At 49.2% G+C, this 22173-nt stretch overlaps 1 protein-coding gene across 2 annotated transcripts in view; it reads left to right on the top strand.

Moving 5' to 3' along the window:
- UBASH3B (ubiquitin associated and SH3 domain containing B) overlaps positions 1-22173 on the top strand; it is a 140754-nt gene that overhangs the window by 88794 nt on the left and 29787 nt on the right. Inside the window, exons 2-4 of one of the 2 annotated variants that reach the window (XM_081239033.1) lie at positions 17535-17588; positions 18347-18533; positions 19884-20082. In XM_081239033.1, coding sequence (XP_081095159.1) covers positions 17535-17588; positions 18347-18533; positions 19884-20082 — 440 coding nt within the window. Of the gene's footprint in view, positions 1-17534; positions 17593-18346; positions 18534-19883; positions 20083-22173 lie in introns of both variants that reach the window. The other variant, XM_081239034.1, reaches the window with a different exon arrangement.

The raw sequence follows: 22173 nt of genomic DNA, 5'->3' as shown, positions 1-22173 counted from the left end.
CCACTGCGCCACCAGGGAAGCCCAAACCCCCCCCCCCTTTTTTTTTTAAAGGAAAGTGAGGATCAGGTTGTGGGTCGGGGAGGTAGCTCGGGCTAGAGAATGAGGCCACTCAGAGTGATGGTCGGGCACCATCGAAGGGGCTTTGCCCAGCCAGCTTCAGAAAAGCCTCCCATGTCGATGAAAATGGTTCTGCAGAGCAGGGCATGCTCTCTGCTCCAGAATAATGCCCTCAGTTCTTATCTTTCCCTCCCACCCCGAGAGGGAGGCTTATCAACCCAGGGGGAAGCCGGCAGGGGGAAGTGACTCACTCAGGATCCTCTTTTGAGCTGGGGACAGAGTCAACTTAGCCTTTGTCAACTGAGGCTCAAGGTCCTACGATTCTAAGACTGGATTTATATTTAGAAAAAAGAGAACAGAGCAGAATGCACTTATGTAAACCTTGTGGCTAAAGAGAAACCTGGTCCAAACGTAGGTAATTACTTATAATCTGCTTTGGTTTTCTTACTCACGGATTCATTTGTCTTGTTTCCTGGGGTTCGGAGCTAATTTGAGAAATCGTTTGTATCCAAACACTGCAGCGCCCCTGTCCCGGTTACACACAACACAGGTGTTGCTGGGCGACTCGGGGGCTGGTTAAGGAAGAGGGTCAGTTAATTAGGACGGAAGGAATCAAGGCCCGCATTTCCGCCTACGATTACCTTGCGGTGGCCTGAGAGGAAATCAAGCGAGGCCCCCTGCAGTTGGGCTGACATTTGAATGAGGCAGTGAAAAGAAACTGCTCGAAAAATTCTTCAGCGCTTTTGGCCTTGAAAGTCACGCAGAGCTACCTAGAGCTGAGGCAGGTCCTCTCGGTGCCTCGGAAGTGTAGGACCACGTCGCTCTCCCTGGAGCCAGCGACTGGATTGGATTCTTAAGCTCGCACGTTTGTAAGCCTAAGCCTAGTGACTAACGCTGCCTCCCTCCCTAAGCCTCAGCTTCCTCATCTTGTACAACGCCTCAGAGATGTGCCCTGAGGCTTAAATAAGCTTGTTCCGTGACGCTTCCTCCTTTCCCTGCCCTCTCCCCGCGGCACCCCGCTCATTTCCAGCGTCCAGTTCCCACATCTCAGGCAAGGGCGCACGGCTGGCTCTGCAGACTTTGCTCCCTTCACACCAAGGGCGGTTCTCGCTCTTCTCGAGGCTGTAGTGCCCCGGTGTGGAGGGCTGGAGTAGGGCAGGGGGCGGGGTGGGGGCCGGGGGAGGAGGTCAAAGAAGGAAGCAGGACCCTGGGCGGGAGGGCTGCCCTGCCAAGACCACAACTGAAAGGCCTGAGGCAGACCAAGGGGTCCCCTCTGGTGCTGCTCCCTAAGAAGGGGGTCCCAAGGCCTCTCAGCAAAGTAGCACCTGCCCAGGGGCTGAAGAAGGAGTGCTAGATCAAAAGGAAATCGAGCAGCACGGTCTAAGCCAAAAAAGGCAGAGCCACAGCCTAGCGATATGCCAAGAGCACAGTTTGGGGACTTAGGAAACCTGGCTTTCTGTGCCTCTGCGGGTCTTAGTTCTTCATCTGTAACATGAGAGGATGGATCTCAAAGGTGTGATATTCCATGAGCTTCCTCAACATCATACCTTAATACGTACACTGTTAGCAGAATCTGAAAGCACAGACACACAGACGCACACGCACACGCACACGCTGTCACGCTCAGGGGTGCCCAATGTGGTCCTGGGAATTAGTAAACATCTGATAAATCTAGATATTCCAGGCTGTGGGATACTGGACAAATGGGCTGTATTTCTCTATCCATAAAGTAAAGTTAGTAATTGCCTTCTGGTCCCTGTTTCCTTCCCTCCTAAGGCATTGAGGGAGGAGGAGGAGGGCTTGTGAGGTAAAAGGGCTCAAAGCTCTCAGAAGCCTCATGGGAAAACAACAGCTTATTTATTTTTTTAAAAAAAACAAAAAAGCAACCTCTCCTTTGAGTGAGACTTCCTCAGGGCCCCCAGGCCACCCAGGGTGGCAGTGTGCTTTCTACCCGTCTGAGGGGACGTCGCCTGATTCCCTGAGCTCTGGGGGCAGAGGCCCAGGGGACTGGACGACGTGGCAAAGGGGTGATGGTCTGGGGGACGGGAGTTAGGACAGCTCTCGCTTCCCGACGTGTTTGGTCAAGTCCCATTTATGATATAGAAAGTGTCCGTGAAAGGGGAAGCAGTAAGTCATTTCAGGAAATTGGCCTGATCTCTCAGCAGCCTCACGGCGTTGGAACAGGCAGGGTAGAATTTCCTGGGATTTCAGCTGCAGCGTAAACCTCCCAGGCATCAGCCAAGAGCTGTTCGGTCCAGGAGAATCCCATAGTGGCCTTAACCTTAGAGCCAGGGAGAGTGGGGGAGGGCAGCGGGCGGTGGGGTTGGGAAGGGAACATAGACCATGAACTTGACACTTCTTGCCATTTCTCATAACTGTAACAGAGCCCTGAAATCAGCCTCGGTTACCCAGGGGACTGAGCTCGGGGAGGTTAGGTCATTTAGCCGGGGTCTCGCATCTTGAGAGGAGCAGCCGCAGATTCCATCCCTGCTCTGACCGACTCTGATTCTGTGTTCTGGCCACTCCATTTACCTCCTCTCTTAAGTACCAGCCTATGACTCTTGGCCAAGTAACAGCCTAAATCAGATTTAAATGGTGGCAGGAATGAGATGGGATGTATTCGTGACAAAGGACTCAGATTAGCCAGGTTCAGTTGGTTCAGATGGAGGCCTCCCATCTCCTGCATCACATACTGAGGTGCCTGCTTACTGCCGAGGTTGGTCTCACTAGCTTATACCAGCCAATGCTCCACTGATGTTACTTTCCTGCCTATTATCCCTTTCCTGAAAAGCTGGACATCCATTCGTTTTCTATTACACAACACTAGAAACTTAGTGACTTAAAACACACGCATTTATTATCTCCCAGTTTCTGTAGGCCAGGAGTCCGGGCTTAGCTGGGTTCTTTGCTCAGAGTCTGGTTGCAATTAAGCTGTTGACCGGGCTGTGTTGTTATCTGGCGGCTCAACTAGGATCCACCTCCAACCTCATTCAGGTTGCTGGCAGAATTCATTTCCTTTTGGTGTAGGACTGAGGCCCCCAGTTTTCTGCTGGATGTTGGCTCGGAGCCACTCTCTGGTCTTAGAGGCCACCGACGTTTCCCTGACACGTGACTCTCCCCATAGCCAGTTCACAACATGCTGCTTCTTCAAGGCCAGCAGGGCAGTGAGTCACTTAGAGTCTTATATGTGTATCACAGTGGAAGCACAGAAGTGACATCCATCACCTTCGCCATATTCTATTGGACAGAAGCAGTAGAGTTGGCCAGACCCATATTCTATTGGGTCTCACCTACATTCTATGGGAGAGGATTATACAACGGAGTGAATACCAGAAGGCAGAGATTACTAGGGTGTCACCATAGACTCTGTCTGCCACATATCTAGACCTTTAACATCTTCATGAAGTTCACTTTTTAAAAAAATTATTTAACACCTACTCTGTGCCAAATACTATACCATCTATTAGGACTGCAAAGAATGTAAGAAATGGTCTCAGCTTCGTATAGGTCACAGTCTATTGCACAAGACCAATCATTTAAATATAATGCAGGAGGTGCTGGGGTACAGCCACGTACGGGATGTTCCGGGTGCCCAGACCAGTCAGGGATAGCTTCCAGAGGAGATAAACACTCCACTTCCATGTGGAGTGTTAAAGCACACGTAGGAAGCAGCCAGGTAACCAAGGGTAGGGTTGACCTTGCAGAAATAGGAACACCCAGGAGGACGGTTTGGAGTGTGAGACAAGATCCAGGGAACAGCAAGCTTGAGGCTGAAGCTGAAGAGCAGACAGGACTGAGGCCATGGAAGGTGCAGGGTACACGATAGGAGTTTGTACGTGTTCTTGGAGACGACAGTCTGTAATAATAGGATGGGCAAGCTTTATATTGAGCCCAGAGTGGCAGCAGGTGTCTAAACTAGCCACCCCACTTTGCTCTGAATCCCTGCGGCCCTTACTGACACCTCTTTTTGCCCCTTCTTATCACGGGTACAACTACACTGGTTGTCACTCACACAGTGGACTCCAAGACTGTCCAGTTCTTTTGCCAGCTTGGATTTTGGTCTCCACAAATACCTCTTTTTTTTCCTAGTGTAAATTACTCCTTTTTTTTTTGAGAAAACAAAATTAATTTTATATGCATTTCTCATATTCTATGCTTTTAAACTTTTAAAATTAAACCAACAATGTAACAATAAAGAAAAACTGCTAGAAAAGATTACTCGTAATCCATCACCCTAATACAACTTCAATGTCTTTTTAAAAATCTCCTATTGATTTACAATATTGTGTTAATTACTGCTGTACAGCAGTGATTCAGTTATACATATATAGACTTTTTTTTTTTTTACATTCTTTTCCATTATGGTTTATCATAGGATATTGGGTAGAGTTCTCTGTGCTATACAGTAGGACCTTGTTGTTTATCCATTCTGGATATAAAAGCTTACATCTGCTAATCCCACCTTCCCACTCCATCCCTCCCCCAGCCCCCTCCCCCTTGGCAACCACCAGTCTGTTCTCTATGTCCGTGATTCTGTTTCTGTTTCATAGATAGGTTCATTTGTGTCATATTTTAGATTCCACATATAAGTGATATCATATGGTATTTGTCTTTCTCTTTCTGACTTACTTCAGTTAGTATGATAATCTCTAGCTGTATCCATGTTGCTGCAAATGGCATTATTTCATCCTTTTTTATGGCTGAGTAGTATTCCATTGTGTATATGTACCACATCTTCTTTACCCATTCATCTGTTGATGGACATTTAAGTTGTTTCCATGTCTTGGCTATTGTGAATAGTGCTGCTATGAACATAGGAGTGCATTTATCTTTTTGGATTATAGTTTTGTCTGGATATATGCCCAGGAGTGGGATTGCTAGATCATATTTTTAGTTTTCTGAGGAGACTCCATACTGTTTTCCACAGTGGCTGCATCACCTTACATTCTCACCAACAGTGTAGGAGGGTTCCCTTTATTCCACACCCTCTCCAGCCACAAATACCTCTTGAAATAAGTGGCAGCAGAATGGGATTGGCTCTGGTAGAGTTTGGGCCACACATGAGACTCAGTGGTGTCCCTCTGCCTTACATCCTCCTTCAAAGGTCCACCCAAGAATCCCATGATAATAACCCATCCTCCTGGTAGAAGACCCTCAGCTTAATTCTTCAAATCCAGGGCTTATTTTTGTTTATCCATGTATTCCTTTGGAAACTGACCTCCATCTTTGAGTGGAGGGAGAGGCATGGGGGTGGGGTGGGAAAGAGGGATGCCGGCCAAGAACATGAGTTTGAAATGAGTTTGAAAATAAGACCTGTTTTGATCCCAGGACTGTCTTGAACAGTGTTCTTAATCTTTCTACACCACAGTTTCATCATGTATTAAGATGCAGGCAGTAATACCCACTCCACCAAACTGGGTTAAGGATCACATAAGCTGATACCTGGAAATGCAGAATACATACCAGGTGTTCCATTAAGGTTGGCTTCCTCCTGTTTCTGATATCTGCTTGTTGAAGTGGTCATGGGGTGGCTTCCCTTAAGGGCAGGGGCCATGGTTTCCTATCTTTATATTCACAGCCCTCAGCATAGTGTTCGGCAACAGATCTGGACATGACACGTGCTGGTGAAGGAATGTTTGAGTGAATGAACAAACAAATGATTTGAGTGAATGGACAAACAAATGAACTGTCATAAGTCGGACTGAGAAAGCAGTACCGTCGTGTTTTGTAGCAAGTTCCCATGGAAGATTGTCACTGCACTTTGCCTCACTGTGATCCAGAAACAGTGGCCGCGCTGGTCCTGACGTCCATCTGCTCTGAGGACGTGTGGCCTGGCGGCTGAGCACACACTTGAATGCCACACCTTCCTCCTCCCGGCCACATTCTGCAGCCTCTCTAAGTCTCACTTTTCCCACCTGTTCGGTGAGGGAAACAATGGCACCTACCCCAAAAGAGCTAGGGATTGAATGAGATCATTTCTATTTAAAATGTTAGTACCTTGCCCAGCTTCTAGTAAACACTCACTACATCTTAGCTAAGAAATCACTTGTGTGATGAGGTACGTGGTGATGGTGTATGGCGCCAATGGCTCTGTTTGGTCTGTACTTTTCTTTGACCCACAAATGCTGTGAGTCAGAGGCTCTTATGAAGATTTGGGCTGAAACCATTTCAGAAGGACTAAAAATCATCCGTGTTTAAGTAGTTTTAGCTGATTCTAGTGGCTTGGAGAGGGAGGAGCTGGAAAAGGGAGAAGGAAAAATATTAATCTCTGCAACCTGGAATGATTCCTCCTTTTCATCTGTTTCTCCCAGATCCTTTTTGGTGGGGTGTGGGTGGAGCTGTTCCCTCCATCCGCGTTAAATCCCACCTGCCAATCATTGTGGCCAAAATTAACCTCATGGGCCCAGTCGTACCTCAGAGCTCTGGGCAAGAAAAAGCGGGTCAGAGTTCGAGTCACCCCTCTGCCATACGCTGCTGTGTTGAGCTGAACAAGAATTTGAACCTCTCTGTTCCCTCCTTCTCATCTGTGACATGAAAGTAACAAGGATGCTCTGCCTACCTCTCAGCGCTGTTAGGGGGACCCAGGAGTGATCATATAAAAGTCTTGAGCAAAGCTTCAGCACTACTGGCGTGTTTATCGGTGAGCCCCATTCTCCTTCTCCCTGGGCACGTCCTGCCTCCCTGAGAACAGTCACTTCTCGGCTTCCTGTGTCTTCCTGCAGGAGCTTTCCTGCCTTCCACACACCTCGGAGCACTTCCGCATCGGGCTGCTGGCCTGAAAGGCGTCTGGGGGCTCCCTGTGGCTCTGTAGTAACCTTTCCGCCCTCCACAGTGCCGCTCTTTTATGCAGTGGACACCTTTGCCCCCAAACCAGCTGGACTTTCCTCTGCAGGGATGCAGAGACTCTGCACAACAGACACTGCCCTTCCAGGGGTGCCTGATTTCCATGGTTTTCTATAGAACCCATAACCTAGAAACAGAATCTTCTGGACTGACAGAGAGTCAGAGACCAAAGCCTTAATGTGAAACTGAACCGAGCGGCTAGTTAGAGCCCAGACCGGCATTCCATCCTCAGGTCTCTCGTAGAGGAGGAAAAGTGTATGAAAGTACGCAGAAATGGTAAAGTCCCAGAGAGGAGAGAGGAGATAGTCATCAAAATATAAATCTTGGCCATTTTTACTGAGCAAGATTTATAGGCAGGGGACTGGACCAAGTGTCACTACCACATTCGTGATTTCCTTTCGTCTGATTCTGGGATCCTTGGGTCCGCCGTTTGCTGTGTGTCCTTGGGCAAAACAGAGGCAGCTTCTGATCCTCTGTTTCTCAGGGAAGAATAATAGTTCAGCATGTACAGTGGATTGAACTTTTAACGCTTGTATCCTATTCCCTTGGGAGATGGTGGTTCAGCTAGTATTTCTCCACGGCGGCGTGGGGAATAAAGACCCCATAGGGAGCACTAGTAACAGGATCTCAGAGGAGGAAGGGAACCCTGGCCAGTCTCTCGCCAGTGCCTGATAACCATAGACACCCAGATCGGGGCTGGCTGTCCCTCCTCCCCTTGGATTCCTTCAGTGAGCGGAAACTCTCTCCCTCCCTTGCTTAGGGCCTCTCAGTGACTCCCAGCTTCCTTCCTGATGGAATCTGAACTCCCCTGCCTGCCTCCCGACAATCTGGGCTGTGTCCCCCCTCAGTGGAAGCTCTCCAGACAGCCACACATCACTAGCTGGTTTTCCCTTTGTGCCTTTTCTTGTGTTACTGCCTTATCTGGAGAGCTTTTCTCTCTTCCCCCAAATCTCATGTACTTCTCAAGACCTTCTCAGATGGTTGGAGATTGTTTTAGCAGAGAGGGGAGCTGGGTCTTCTGGTGCCCAGTCTTGAAATACTCCTATTAGCATGGAACTTACAGACATTTATTCTGGGAAAATTGCAAAGATTGTTAGGTAATATGCATAGGCATCTGTACAGATGTTATTTTTTAATTTTTTATTTTTTGAGGTACGCGGGCCTCTCACTGTTGTGGTCTCTCCCGTTGCGGAGCACAGGCTCTGGACGCGCAGGCTCAGCGGCCATGGCTCACGGGCCCAGCTGCTCTGCGGCACGTGGGATCTTCCCGGACCGGGGCACGAACCCGTGTCCCCTGCATCGGCAGGCGGACTCTCAACCACTGTGCCACCAGGGAAGCCCCAGATGTTATTTTTAAGTACCTACTATATGGCAGATGCTGTGCCGAGCTCTTCAAATACATGATCTGTTATTGATATTAGTCATCGTTGTATCCTGCAGGGTAGGTATTGTTAGCCCCATGGAAGAGACTGGGAAAGTGAATCCTCAGATTAATTAACTCGTCCACAGTCCCACAATTAGTAAGAGATGGGCTCCCAAGAATGTGCTCCTTTTACACGGCAAATGCTCCCTTGTGCCTCTGTGCAAAAATTCATTGGTCTTAGGGGGAGGAAAGGACTTGTCTAGGTCCCAGGGAGACTTCGAGGCAAAGAGAAATGCATTTTCTTATGTCACCACCCATGGTCTAATGGCTGGTTTCCCCATTGCAAACGGCTTCCTCCTTAACAGCAGAGGCCAGAGCCCCAGCCCCTTCTTAGCAGGAACAAAACAAGACCTCTCCACACAGGCCACTGGGCCCACCACATAAAAACACCAGGGGACCTAAGCAGCATTTTCCCTGCTAAGCACCCCCTGCGGAGAGCGGCCTAATAGGCTTTTTATGGGTTGGGAAGTAGAGCCTTGTCGATAGGAGAGAAAGAAGGGCTTCACCGCAGGTTGAAGTTCTTCCACTGGAAGGCCTTCTTAAGCCCCCAGATAGGTCAGCATTTTTTTTTTTTCCATCTCTGATTAGCTTCATATAAAAGCCCACAGCGTTTTCTTCCCGTTGGCCGGCCTTTTGGTGGTAGCATCCCCGGCCCCCTGGCAGGCCTGCTCCATCCCATTGATTGTGAGATGCATGGCTCTCAGGCCATTAGCCCCGGCCAACTGAAAGGGTTCACCCCCAGGAGACTGATTGTGAAATTGGGTCTTTATGATCAATATGTCGTCCTCCATTAGGTGCATTTCCTCCGAAGGAAATGGGTCGGGCCATTAGGGTTTCTGTGTATTGATGGGCCTCTCACTGCCCCCACTTCAGCTTCACAGGGAGGAGACCAGAGCCAGCAAAGACTTTGGAGATGTACTTGCTAGACTGAACTGCCCAGGCTCTTTGAAAGACTGTCTTACTGGCCTTGGTGACCAGAAGTAGCCAGAATTCCATGTGTAAAAGTGATAGAATAAATAATTTTGTTATATAGGAAAGAGTGACCAACTCCACCAGGTACAGAAAACATGGCATAAGTTTGGGCACAGTTGGAAGGACTTTCCGAGCACAAGGGCTATTAAGCAAAAAAGAAACATTGTTGAATCCCCTTTTCTTAAGGTCTGTAAGAACAGGGAAGATTCGTTCAAAGATACAACCTTGAAGAAAGTACAACCTTGTCTGGTCCTAAGGAGGAACGGACAGGATGGTCTCAAGATCCTTTATCGCCACAGACACAATTTATCACTTTTAGTTGCTTCTGAGGACCTCAGAACACTCTATAAATGTCCCATCTCTCTTTCTCAACCTCCTGTGTGCAGTTTCATCACCTCCTCTTTGGAGATGAAAAAACTAAAGCTCCAAATTGGGAAATGACTTCCTTTGGGGAAATGGCAGCTGCAAACCAGCGCCCATGTTCTAGCTGCAAGGACCCACTGGGGCAACAGTATTCGGCCTGTCCTTTATTTTTATTTAACTTTTACTAAAATACCACCACTGCCCCCTCCTTGGCTTGCGTAGCTCTTAGCTGCTCCTCAAACGCTCCCCCACATTCATTTGCCCTCTGATCATCAATTAAAGGTGGGATTAAATCTGTAAGGATCTTATTGGCCACTGGTAGCCAAGAGGGTAACCATATCAGAAACTGAAGTCTCGATTAATAGGCAGTAATGGGTGAGGGGGCCGCAGGATGTGAATTCAGGGGGTTATGCTGGTTACTCTAGAAGCATCTCCCGTCACTGCCCACTGGGGAGCCTGGACTCTGGTCTGCTGTGTATTTTGTGTTCATCCACCCCATCCTCATACCCTACTGCTCCTGATGGGGGGCTCTGCTCATGGGGGATACTTCCTCTTGCCATGAAGTCCCATTACAACCTGGAAGGCACCCCAGATCTCCAGGATCACACCCAGTGAGAGGTTTAGGAGCCACTTCCCCCTGGGTTTCCAGAGAGGATGGAGTTTGGAGGCCATTGGCTGAGATGCTGCCCAGGGTTCTAGGCTCATGCTTTGACTACTCAATATACTCCTTTATTTTTTTATTTATTATTTCTTTCTTTCTTTCTTTTTGCGGTACGCGGGCCTCTCACTGTTGTGGCCTCTCCCGTTGCGGAGCACAGGCTCCAGACGCACAGGCTTAGCGGCCATGGCTCATGGGCCCAGCTGCTCCGCGGCATGTGGGATCTTCCCAGACCGGGGCACGAACCGCGTCCCCTGCATCGGCAGGTGGACTCTCAACCACTGCGCCACCAGGGAAGCCCCCAATATACTCCTTTGACTGATGCAGACTTTGGTCACGGCCTCCAGAACCAGCCCCTGGATTGGGACCACCACAGAGGTGACTGGACAGCTGACCTGTCAGGGTAGAGCCACCCAGATCCAGGGAGGCTCCTAACAATACCGGCTTCCCCATTTGTCATGAGGCTTAACGTCTAAGTGCCTGATACATAGAAGGCCTTCAATTGTGGACTTCCTTATCCTTATTTTTCTCCTACTAGAGAACAAAGATGTAGAGTTACCTGTTTGCACTTTGTTCTCAGGATAGCTGTCAGCTGCAGGCAGGCTCAAGCTGCCTCAAATCATCCATAAAGAAGCTGGCACTGGGACTTCCCTGGTGGCACAGTGGTTAAGAATCCATCTGCCAATGCAGGGGACACAGGTTTGAGCCCTGGTCCAGGAAGATCCCACATGCTGCGGAGCAACTAAGCCCATGCGCCACAACTACTGAGCCTGTGCTCTAGAGCCCGTGAGCCACAACTGCTGAGCCCGTGTGCCACAACTACTGAAGCCCGCATGCCTAGAGCCCCTGCTCTGAAAAAGAGAAGCCACCGCAATGAGAAGCCTGCGCACTGCTACGAGTAGCCCCCGCTCACGGCAACTAGAGAAAGCCTGCGCACAGCAGCAAAAATTAATTAATTAATTAATTAAAAAAAAAAAGAAGCTGGCACTGAGTAGGTAACTCTTCATGGAGCACAATAAAAGCCTCTGTATTTCCACCTAAAACCACATTACAAAGCACTGTCTGCTTTGCAGATACGCTCTAAAAGAATTCCTCAATTTGGCTTAGTGGCACCAGTGGCCTCTTTATATGACTGGACTCTCCAACCAAGAAAAATAGCAGTGGGATTCTATCTGTTTGCCCCGGTCTAGTGCAGATCCTGGAAAAGGAATGAGATATCTGATTAATTGGGTCATCTTTTAATTGGATTCACAGTATTAGATGTCGCAAATTTATCAATTGGTATCCTGGATGTTGAGAACATTTTAAAAAAATCCTATATTAGCTTCAAATGTTTCTAAAAGTTGAGATTGTCTTAGCTACACAAAAGAAAGATACACTTTAACTTTGGTTGCACAGGCAGCTTTACCCACTTGGAGGATTACCTACTTGACCCCTTGCCTCTTTTCCTGCACAAATAAGTCCTTAGTCACAGAGAACCAACGCACAGAGCAGATGGGATGCCAAGGCCATGAGCATGCATCTACCAGCAAACCAAAGCCAAGGACCGAACAACTTCAGGTAACTGGAAAGTTCAACAAATTCGTTTTCTACTTAATTGAATCAAAGTCTTACTATTTTGAGGAAATATATTACTATTTACATTAGTATATATGCTGCCGGTTGTTTTTCACTACAGGTGTCCGATATTTGAGTTTTGTCAAGTGCAATAAAGTAAGGGATTAACTCCCCTCTATGAGTGAAAGATGAGTCAGCCTAGAACCTGGGGGTCTGGGTAACCTGTCTGCTTAAGCCAAGGATAGCTTGAGTATTTAATGACCTCAGTATTGAACAAGTTTGGAGCTGAAGGTGTTCCTTAGACAGGAAATAGGAATTCAGTGGGTAGCCTAAAAGAAGTGTCTGGCTTCCAGAGACAAGGAATCATAGTCAAGCTAACAGAGAAAGCTTTCGGAATATGGTACCCTAAACCAGACCCAGAGTCTGTTAATGATACTTGGCCTAGATGTAGTTAGTCCAGACCCCCAGATTCTCCAGGGGACAGTAACTGAACTCATCACCCATGACCACCCCAGCCCAAACTTGTTTCTATCCTGCATTCTCACTCAGGGGTGTCTGCGCCATCCACATAGGCCTTTGAGCTACAATTGCTAACCCGTCTCTGAGCTTCATTCAATCAACAACCCAGACATCTTTCACAACATCCCCATCCTCGTTATAGTGCAAGACTCAGTGTCCCTCTTCTGATCGATTGTCAAGGTCTTTTAAATAGTCTCCAGCATACAGTTTATCTCCCTTAAATTTGACCCTCACATGCAAATCTGATCATGCCTTCATTGTTCCCCACTGCATAAAACAATCGGGTCCAAGCTCTAAAATAGCACAAGGACCTTTGTGAGCTGCCCCCTTTCCAGCTTCATCTTTACCTTCTTCAAGCCTTGCCGGTTTTGCTCTAGTATCACCAAATTCTACCTTCCCCGCCCATACAATGCTGTCTCTCACCTTCGTATATTAGCTCTGGACGTGGTCTTCGCTTCAGATGCCCTTCTCTCCTTGTGGATTTCTCTAGCCAGCTCTGACTCTGCTTTTAAGATCCAGATTCATCATTGTTTCTTCTCAAACGGATTCCCAATGTTCTTAGTTCATACCACCCTTAGAGTCTGAGGAATTTTTACATAGAGCTTGTAGACCAACATAAATACCTAATGGTTCTGTGTATTTAGTAGCTAGATCCAAACAACTCAGTAAGTCGCTTCTAAGAACTTAAGGACCGTGTGAAAAAATAATACACAAAATTGAAAGAAAAATAATATTTTTATTTCATTCTTAAAGAATTACAGCTACTTACTAATGACACGTGTGTATGTATAACTGAATCACCTTGCTGTACACCTGAAAGTATCACAACATTGTTGATCAACTATACTCCAGTATAAAAAAGTTAGAAAAAAAAAGAAACTGTAACTACCTCGAACTAGTAGCTTATGGGATGCCCAACAGATGATGAAGGTGGCTTTGTTTCCTTCCAAAGTTAGCAATTTCCCATGGCACCTCTGAGTTTGCTGTGGTATCCCGACCTAGGGTAGCTTTGTGGACAGTTTGAGAACCTCAGCTCCCAAAAATGCCCCCCTACTGAGTTAGCATCCGTATTCTGAGCAGCCCTAGCACACTCGGCCCACCTCTTATGGCCATTAACATATCGCCTTGTAAGAAGCTGCTTGTATATCTACGTTCTGAACTCTCTGAGGTCCAGGATCGCTTTGAGGTCCCTCTTCTTTGCTTGCTGGTGATAGCACACAGCTGGTGCTCGGCTGAGAAGACCTGAACTACCGAGAGCGTCAGAGACCTCAGTGGAACCCAGAGCACCAGGGTGGCTGCAGAGGAAGTCAGCCTGGGTGACAATTAAGCAGGAAATTCCAGTCTGGCTCAGAACCTGTGTTTTGAAGAGGGAGTGAGGATCCTGCTGGACCCGGACATGGGACCAGCCCAAATCCACTCATCAGGCCCGAATCCAGCCGAGGGTACCAGAGACCATGGTCTCTGAAAGGGCTCCAACCAGTCAAACTTTAGTTGAGACAGCGACACCCAGTAAACTCTTGGTTTTATTTTTGGTTTATTGGTACATTTGGTTTCCTGGTAAGAGTTCCTTGGGAGGAGAAGGAAATAAAGAGAAAGGAGGGAAGAAAGTAGGAGGGAAGGAGGGTGGAAGGGAGGAAGGAAGGATGCTGCTTTGCCTCCCACAAACTGTGACTCTGGTGGTTGGGTAGAGCCATGGTTCTGGGGCCAGAGCCACCACGGACCCAAAATTCAACCGAGCTGTGGGCAGACAGTGGCAGGACTCCCAGCCCTCGCAGCCGCAGTAAAGCAAGGCTATCAGTGTGTGCTACTTGGTCCTCCCCATCTGGCTAATTTCCTCACAGCTGGGTGCCTGAGTTTTTTGATGAGCCATTGCTTTTATCTGCTTTGTGCTGTTCTTCCCCATCATTAGCAGGCATTAGAGCTGGCATCATTTTTTTTTTTCCACACTCTGCTAAGAATGAACCCTAGACATAATTGGGAAGGTTAGGATCAGGGTCCGAAGTCAAATTTGTGCTCTATTGTAATAGCAGAGCCTCAGTAGTTCACATGTCCCTCTGATTCTTACCGTGAAAGTCCCAACTCAATGGCTGCTTTGATCCAACGACTGGAGTACTCTCCTTGGAGTTTAAAGGGATATTTCCCCTTTATCTGCCCGGCGGGCTCTGCCGACTTCTGAGTCACTCTGAGGGTGTAGCAGTTGTTCAAGCTCAGCCTGGTGTTTGGGGTCTACCCCCCACACCCCACTGTTCTTGGCATTTACCCCACCGGTGGACCATGGAGGTGGCAACTCTATGGCAACAGGCTTTCCTCAGTGGGATGGAGCGGAGAGATGTTCTGCCACTGCCTGTGTTCAGTCTGTTTTGTGGGCAGAACTCTGGGAACAGACTCAGCACAAATCACCATCAGCCTGGCAGTGGGTGAAGGCGTAGCAGAGCTCAGCCTCTGGCTCAGGACCCGAGGGAAGCGGTCCTATCACTCCTACAGCCTCCTGCCTAGGGAATCACACACCTGTTTCAGATCAGTAACGACTTTCTAGAAACTTCCCCCAAATAAAACAAAACAAAAAAGCCACTTTAAAGCACATTACTGCCCGGACGTTCTTTCTGGAGCCTAACTTGAGCCCCTTGTGCTATTGCCGAAGCTTCTTTTACTTTGGCTGACCCTCACTAGGAAAGCTACGACAGATATGATAAGCTTCCGTCACGCTGAAGACCTCTCAGACTTGTCTTCTTCAGAAAGAAGAATTGGTGTTTCCTTAGCCTTTCACTACAGCCTTGTCACCCAAGCCCTTCATTATCTTTCTCAATTGTATCTTTGAATCCTCTCCAAAACTTGGCTTTTGAGTTACAGGGACCATACCTTAATGAGATCTTTCACTTCCAGAGGACATTGCTCGTGCTGAAGGAAAAATAAATTAAACTTCAGATAAAATATATTTCTTTGGGGGAAGAGCCTAGGGAAAAAAAAAAATTGGATCCTTTATAGAAATAGCACATCGTACTGCAGGTGAGCTTTCTGTTTCCCAATTGTTTTTGAAACAATGGGTCTTTTTTTGGTGAACTTAATCCCTCAAAGATTCTAACCTCTAAAAGACCACGTTTTGTGTTCTTTTGGGGGTACACGGCTTGAGGATCTGAAAAAAGCAAAACAGGTGACCTCTGATTGTCTAGTAAGTGCTAAAGGAAACAGGGCTTGCATCTTGGCAACACTTAAGCACCTTATGCAGGAGTGGGAAGGAGGGGGTTTCCTGTGTTTCCAGCTTTTTCGGCACCAGCTTCTCTTCCAAGGGGTTCTGAGGAGTCTGTCTTCCTTCTTCATAACCTCATCTTACTGTAAGTAGGCTTGTCTTCTAGAATGCCGTTCTACTTAGCTGTGCAGATTTTTCTGTTCTGATCATTTGGTATTTGTGCTCAGAGTTTCGTGGGGGAAAAGGAGGTATTCCCTTTGGACTGTGGAAAAGAGCAACGGAGGCTGGCCTTGAATCGGGCTGGAATCTGCTCTTCACTCAGCACTCACCGTAGCCAGGCTGCCCTGAGCACGTGACTTGACTTCCTTTACCTGCATTTCCCCCCGTGTCAAGTGAAGAAATTGGGGCCCCAGTTGATGTCTTAGGTCCCTTCCAATCTGACCCTCTGTGACTGTCACAGCGTCACTGGTTCTCATTGCTCCAGAGAGGTACCAGAAAAGGCAGGAGGAGTTGGGTTCAGCAGCCAGTCAGGAAAAGGATGCTTGGGGAGAGCATCAGTTTAAACTAGAAATCCCTGCCCTCTCTTCTCTCTCCCAAGGACCCTGAATTGGGGTAGTATAAAGGGACAGGAATGACCAATTATTGATCGCCTCCACTGAGTCAGGCACTGTTCAAGGCTCCTCACTGTAGAGGAAAGGTACTCGGTGAATTCCATCACCACAGCCCCTCACACCCAGCCCACCCCGCCCTCCCCCTTGGCTCAGCCCAGATCAGGTGTCCCAGTCCTACGTGCTTAGGGTTCTCTGTGCTCTCCCCTCATTGCACTGACCACCCCTGTAATTAAATAATTATTTGTGCAATTGACATTTTCACGCCTGCTCAACTGAAAACTCCATGAGGGCAGGGACCATATAAGTCTTGTGTTTCAGTGTATTCCTGGAGCCTAGCACAGTGCTGACAAAGTCATAGCAATTCAGTAGGTATGTACTGAGCAAACATAAACTTGAATGCCTGAACGGACAGACGAGTAGTGAAGCTGGATACAAACCCAGAACTATCTGGCTCTTGGAGACCTGACGTTTCAGAAGCGCTCTCCTCGTATGCTCGTGTGCAGGGCTGTGACCCGCTGCCGGCGCCACCCTGTGACCCTGCCCCACCACGCACAGAACTTTGAGTGTTTCTCCCGCAGCGGGAGTGACAGCCGCCCTTCTCCAGCCAGCCCCTTTCACCCAGTGCTAGACTCGTCCCCAAAGATGTCTGTAAAATTGTTGGAGACGATGGATCCAGTCTGAGGCTGCTGGTGGTAGTTGGAGGAAAGTGGGAGGAGGCACTGGATTTAAACCAGATAAATTGTCCTTGTGGGCATTTAACCTCAAGTCTCAATGGCCTTAATAGAAAGTGGCGGGGGTGGGGGTGGTGGGATGAACTGGGAGATTGGGATTGATACACTAATATGTATAAAATAGATAATTAATAAGAGCCTGCTGTATAAAAAATAAATTAATTTAATTTAATTTAAAAAAATTTTTTTAAAAAGCACCATTTTCTAGCACACTTTGCCGGGAGGCTGCGAATGAGAAAATGCTCTGTAGGGGATCTGGGTCAGGAAGAGTGAGTGGGTGAAAGGGAAGGAAGGAAAAGCAAGACATGACAACCTTTAGGGAAGCAAAAATAAAAGTCTAATGTGGAAATGGCTAAAAATAGACGGCATGGGCTGTTAGGCTGCGTGCAAATTGCGTGCAAATCCAATGCTAATTACATGGAAATTAATCACAGGTCCTAATGTCCCTGTGCCTTGCTGTGACCCCTGGGGGGATGCCCTGCTGCAGGTGTCTCCCCTACACCCTTGAGGAGGCTTAACAGTGCCTGCTTCACACACAGCTCTTGCACTGCAGTGGGAAAAGCTGATAGGAGGCTAAAAATACTAACAATAGAAATCTGATTTCTTCTTCCAGACAAAAAGCCTTGGCATCCACAGGAGGAAGAAGTGTTCAGGCAGCATGTGACTGGTTGGTATGAAATAAATAAATTGAGAAAATAGCATGTAATTAACTCTAAGTGTATGTGGATGAGCAGGGATGTGCAGCCTGTCTCTAATGGGCCCTTCAGGGGCGGGGGAAGGGGGAGGATCCAAAAAACCATGTGACCAGCCTGTGTCTCAAGCCATTCGCCTCCCCCGTCCTGGCCCCAGAGTGTGCTCTCCTCAGAGCTGTCAAAAGAAATTCAGAGCATTTCCAAGACAGAGCCTCTGTCATGATAGCCACCCGCTCCTCCACTCACTTAAAGATCCATCCTAGATATCAGGCAAATGGATTTAGAAATATCCTACTTACTTACCTTCCAGGATCTCGCTACCCAGGGCAGACCCCACAAGGCGACCCTCCAAGCTTCCCTCATCTTTGGAGGCACATGCGTTTAATCACAGACGGAGCTGGAGGGACAGGCCGGGCTGGAACAGTACTGGTGGTCTGGGAAAGGATTTGGGGTTGATCCGAAACGCTTCCTGGAGAGCGGCCTTAGGATTTTTTTAGGGAGTCGTGGGATGCCTATGCCATAGGACAGGCAGAAGTAGAGAAGTTGGTGCATCTGAGAGTTGGTTACAAAGTGTGAGCTTCGAGGTGTGGATTTTTAAAGTACAAAAGTGAAAACCCTCCCACTCGCGGTGCTTGGCGGGGTGGAGGCTGCCCAGGATGGACCTTGATGTCAGTTCTCCCTTTGCTTCCATGGTTCTCAAGTGAGGCGTGCTCGGCCCCCCTCTCTCTGGCAGGTTGTTCTCCCACGTCGGCGACCCCTTCCTGGATGACCCCCTGCCCCGGGAGTACGTCCTCTACCTCCGCCCCACCGGCCCCTTAGCGCAGAAGCTTTCCGACTTCTGGCAGCAGTCGAAGCAGATCTGCGGCAAGAACAAGGCTCACAACATCTTCCCTCACATCACCCTCTGCCAGTTCTTCATGGTGAGCCGCAGCCCCCCACCCCGGGGCGCCTGCCTCCCTCCAGCCCCGGGGGACTGGAGGCAAAGCTAGGAGCCTCTCAGGATGTTGGTAGAAACAGTCACGGGCTCCAGAGTTCAGCCTTTGAGGACTCAGTGAGGTCCACGGCTGCTCACCCTGGTCCTCTTTCTAATACCTGCCGAGGCCTAGGAGCACCCCGGGTCTGGTGTGGCATCGTGAGGACCGTGTGCTCCTCAGGACCCAGGGGACAAGCCTGACCCACTGGGTGACACGATGGTCTGGTAGCCACAAGGGGAGTGGGTTCTCTAACCTAGCCTCTCCTGTCTGTCTTCTCCCTCCCCTCTCACAAGGAAAGAGCAGACATGAGAGAACTGGGGATGAAAAACGTAGTCTGCAGATTGGGGAGCGACTTTAGCCTCCTGCACACCATCCACAGGTTTTGCCATGCTAGATCTTTCTAGAGATGGCTAGGATACGTCTCCCCTGCCATAGTTACCTAGCCCGTAATTCTAGCTGTCATGAAGCTTATGCAGAGACTGAATCAAAATCCCTCTCGTTCCGATAAATGTAAACATATTTCATCTACTTCGGTTCTCTGCAGAGATGGAGAAGAATTGATGTGTCCAGCTATAGTCACGATGAAGCAGAATGGTAGCATTTTAAGCAAATATGTTTTTCTAATATTTGGGGTTGTTTTTCCAGAATCTCATTCATATTCTCCCCCATCTCCACCTTTTGTAGGTGAAAATATGTTCCTAACACCTCCTCTCTTACCATTCATGCTGAAAATTAAAATGATGATCATTTCCTCTTAGTCATCCAGGATCTCTCTCAAAAGCATTCAGAGTTTTAGACACTCTCGTTCTTTCTTCTAGCGCTCTGGGGAGGCGGGGGCAGGAGGAGGATATTGCAGCGCTTGGAGCTTCATTCTTCCCAGGTGTCATGGGGGTGGAGATAGAGTCAACTTTGCATCACATAAGTGGAATAGAAAAGGTACAAACGATGCAGAACTGTAGAAAACACACAACAACCTATCGTGGGGTGCTGTAGACTCTTGGCACGTCCCTCGTGCTTGCTTTCTGCTGGACCAGCCCTACTGCATTCTGGCGGGGCTCAGAGGAGCACATCGGAGCAGGGAGAGAGGGAGGGGAGAGGTGGTCCATCGCCCCAGTTTAATTGGCTGGTTGGATAATCCATTTCCAGATCATTGGGAGGCTGCAAGTCTTCTCCCTGCTCACAGGCAGGAACGATAGTTCCGTTAGCAGCCTCCAGCTCTGGGCAGAGGATGCCAAAGGTAAGTAGCGGCAGACATCTCCCCTTGTCTCTGAACGAAGCCTCTCGTTTCCCTGCCAGTGTGAGGACAGCAAGGTGGACGCCCTGGGGGAAGCCCTGCAGACCACCGTCAGTCGCTGGAAATGTAAGTTCTCAGCCCCGCTGCCCCTGGAGCTCTATACCTCCTCCAACTTCATCGGCCTCTTCGTGAAGGAAGACAGCGCAGAGGTCCTCAAGAAGTTTGCCGCCGACTTTGCTGCGGAGGCTGCCTCCAAGACTGGTGAGCTGCCAGCTGCCAGGCCTGCCCTGGGCCCTGGGAATTGGAAAGTCGGGAAGGAAAGGGACAGGAAATGATTGTGGAGGAGGAGGGTGGAGTCGGGAGGTAGAGGGTCCTGCAGGAATGGGCAGAACGTGCCCAAGAACACAGCCGTTTCCTGCAGGACCCCACACCTCTTGCCCCTTTAAAAAATATTCAGGGCTTCCCTGGTGGCGCAGTGGTTGAGAGTCCGCCTGCCGATGCAGGGGACACGGGTTCGTGCCCCGGTCCGGGAAGATCCCACATGCCGCGGAGCGGCTGGGCCCGTGAGCCATGGCCGCTGAGCCTGCGCGTCCAGAGCCTGTGCTCCGCAACGGGAGAGACCACAACAGTGAGAGGCCCGCGTACCGCAAAAAAAAAAAAAAAAAAAAATTCAGCTACAGTTCTCCTAACCTCCTTGAGAGCAGGTCCAGTGTCCACTCCCTGACACCATGTTGAAAGTACATAAATGACTGTTCCCATTGAACTATAAATGTGTTCCTTTGCAGCCTCACCATCTCCTCCCTGCTCAGAAATAAGGAACTTTTCTGTGTGGGGTTTTTTTTTTTTTTTTTTTTGTTTTTTTGGCCACACTGCCTGGCTTGCAGGATCTTAGTTCCCTGACCAGGGATCGAACCCCAGGCCCTCGTCAGTGAAAGTGCGGAGTCCTAACCACTGGACCACCAGGGAATTCCCAAGGAACCTTCTTTTCCTCCTCCAAACGCCATCCCAGGCAGGTGTTAATCTGGGTCTCCCCGTCCCCTCCGTGTGGACCGGGGTCACACAGCACAGACAGTAGAGTGGAAGCACTTAGCATCCAGTAATAATCAAATCCACTGAACCAACACCTTTCGACTCGCTGAAGCCCGGTAGACAGGCCCCTAAGCCTCAAAAGGGCCCTTATCCACCTCTTTACAATGTCACCTGCTCTTTGCATGGGAGGTCTCAGTTCAAGCTAACAACTGAGGTTTACCGTCAAAGGAATCAGTTTGTAGGGACACTCAGGATGTGTGCTGACTTAAAGGCGGGCGGCGGCGAGACGGGACGGGAGGCAGAGGTTTGCAAAGCCTTCCTGTGTGACTGCAGGTGCAGACAGCTCCGCAAGGGCCTCGCCTGCCGTGGGACAGACAGTGGGGCGGGGGGGAGTCTTTTTGGTCCCTTTAGAATGAAATCACGATCAGCAGGTATTTATTGGGCACCTACTGTGTGTTTATCCGTGAGGAACGCAACAGGGAAGAAGAGATGGTTTCTCCAGGCACCGTGTCATAAGAGCTGTGAGAAGAGAGGCCATCATCCCGCCATGGGATGATGGAGTGGGGCCCCCTTCACAGAAGGAAGGACAGTCACCCCGGGAAGACGCTGATCCATCGGATGGGAATAGGGCCCTGCAGGAGGGCAGGCGGCATGAGCGCAGGCAGGAGGGAGCAGGGGGCTGGGGCCAGTGGGCCATCGCCCTGACCGGAGCGGAGGGTGTGAGCTGCCCACCCGGGTCCTGAGTGTTGAACGCAGTGCTGGCAGAGGCCCCAGCTGGCCAGCCCCGCCCTTTGCTCCCTGGGCTCCTGACCTTTGGCCTCCCCCTCACCTGCCTGGGTCCCACTCTGCTCTTTTCATCCCCAGCTCGGGGCCTATTTCTCAGTGGCCTTTTCTACCAGAAAATCCCCCAATAGGGCTCAGGACTCTAGGAAGAGTGTGGTGAGGGCCCAGCATCACTGAACAGGATCACAGTGATGTCTCTACGCTCAGAGGAACCTGGGCCCTTAGGTCACTTCTGTGCATTGGGAGCCTGGTCTCCTTAGACGCCCCACCTCCACCCTTTCATCCCCAGGGACTCGTGTCTGCTCTCTGACTTCGGTGGAGCCTGCCCCCTTCACAGGAGCATAAAGTTTCAGAGAAATGGCCTCACAGGCAGATTATTTCCTGTTCCCATCCCTCCACCTCAGGGAAGTGGCTCTTTTCATCCCACAGTAGCTATTGTCAAAACCACTAAAACTCCCACAAGAACCAAATCGAATGTTGTAGCCACAAAACCCAAATCATTCACAAGTGAGTGAAGCAGGTCTCAGCCAGGACGCGGCC

This window comes from Mesoplodon bidens, assembly GCF_964165515.1.
Source record: "Mesoplodon bidens genome assembly, chromosome: 7".
In the NCBI taxonomy this organism is placed as follows: Eukaryota; Metazoa; Chordata; class Mammalia; order Artiodactyla; family Ziphiidae; genus Mesoplodon; species Mesoplodon bidens.
The sequence above is the reverse complement of the archived record's forward strand: the minus strand, read 5'-3'. Positions and strand labels throughout refer to the sequence as shown.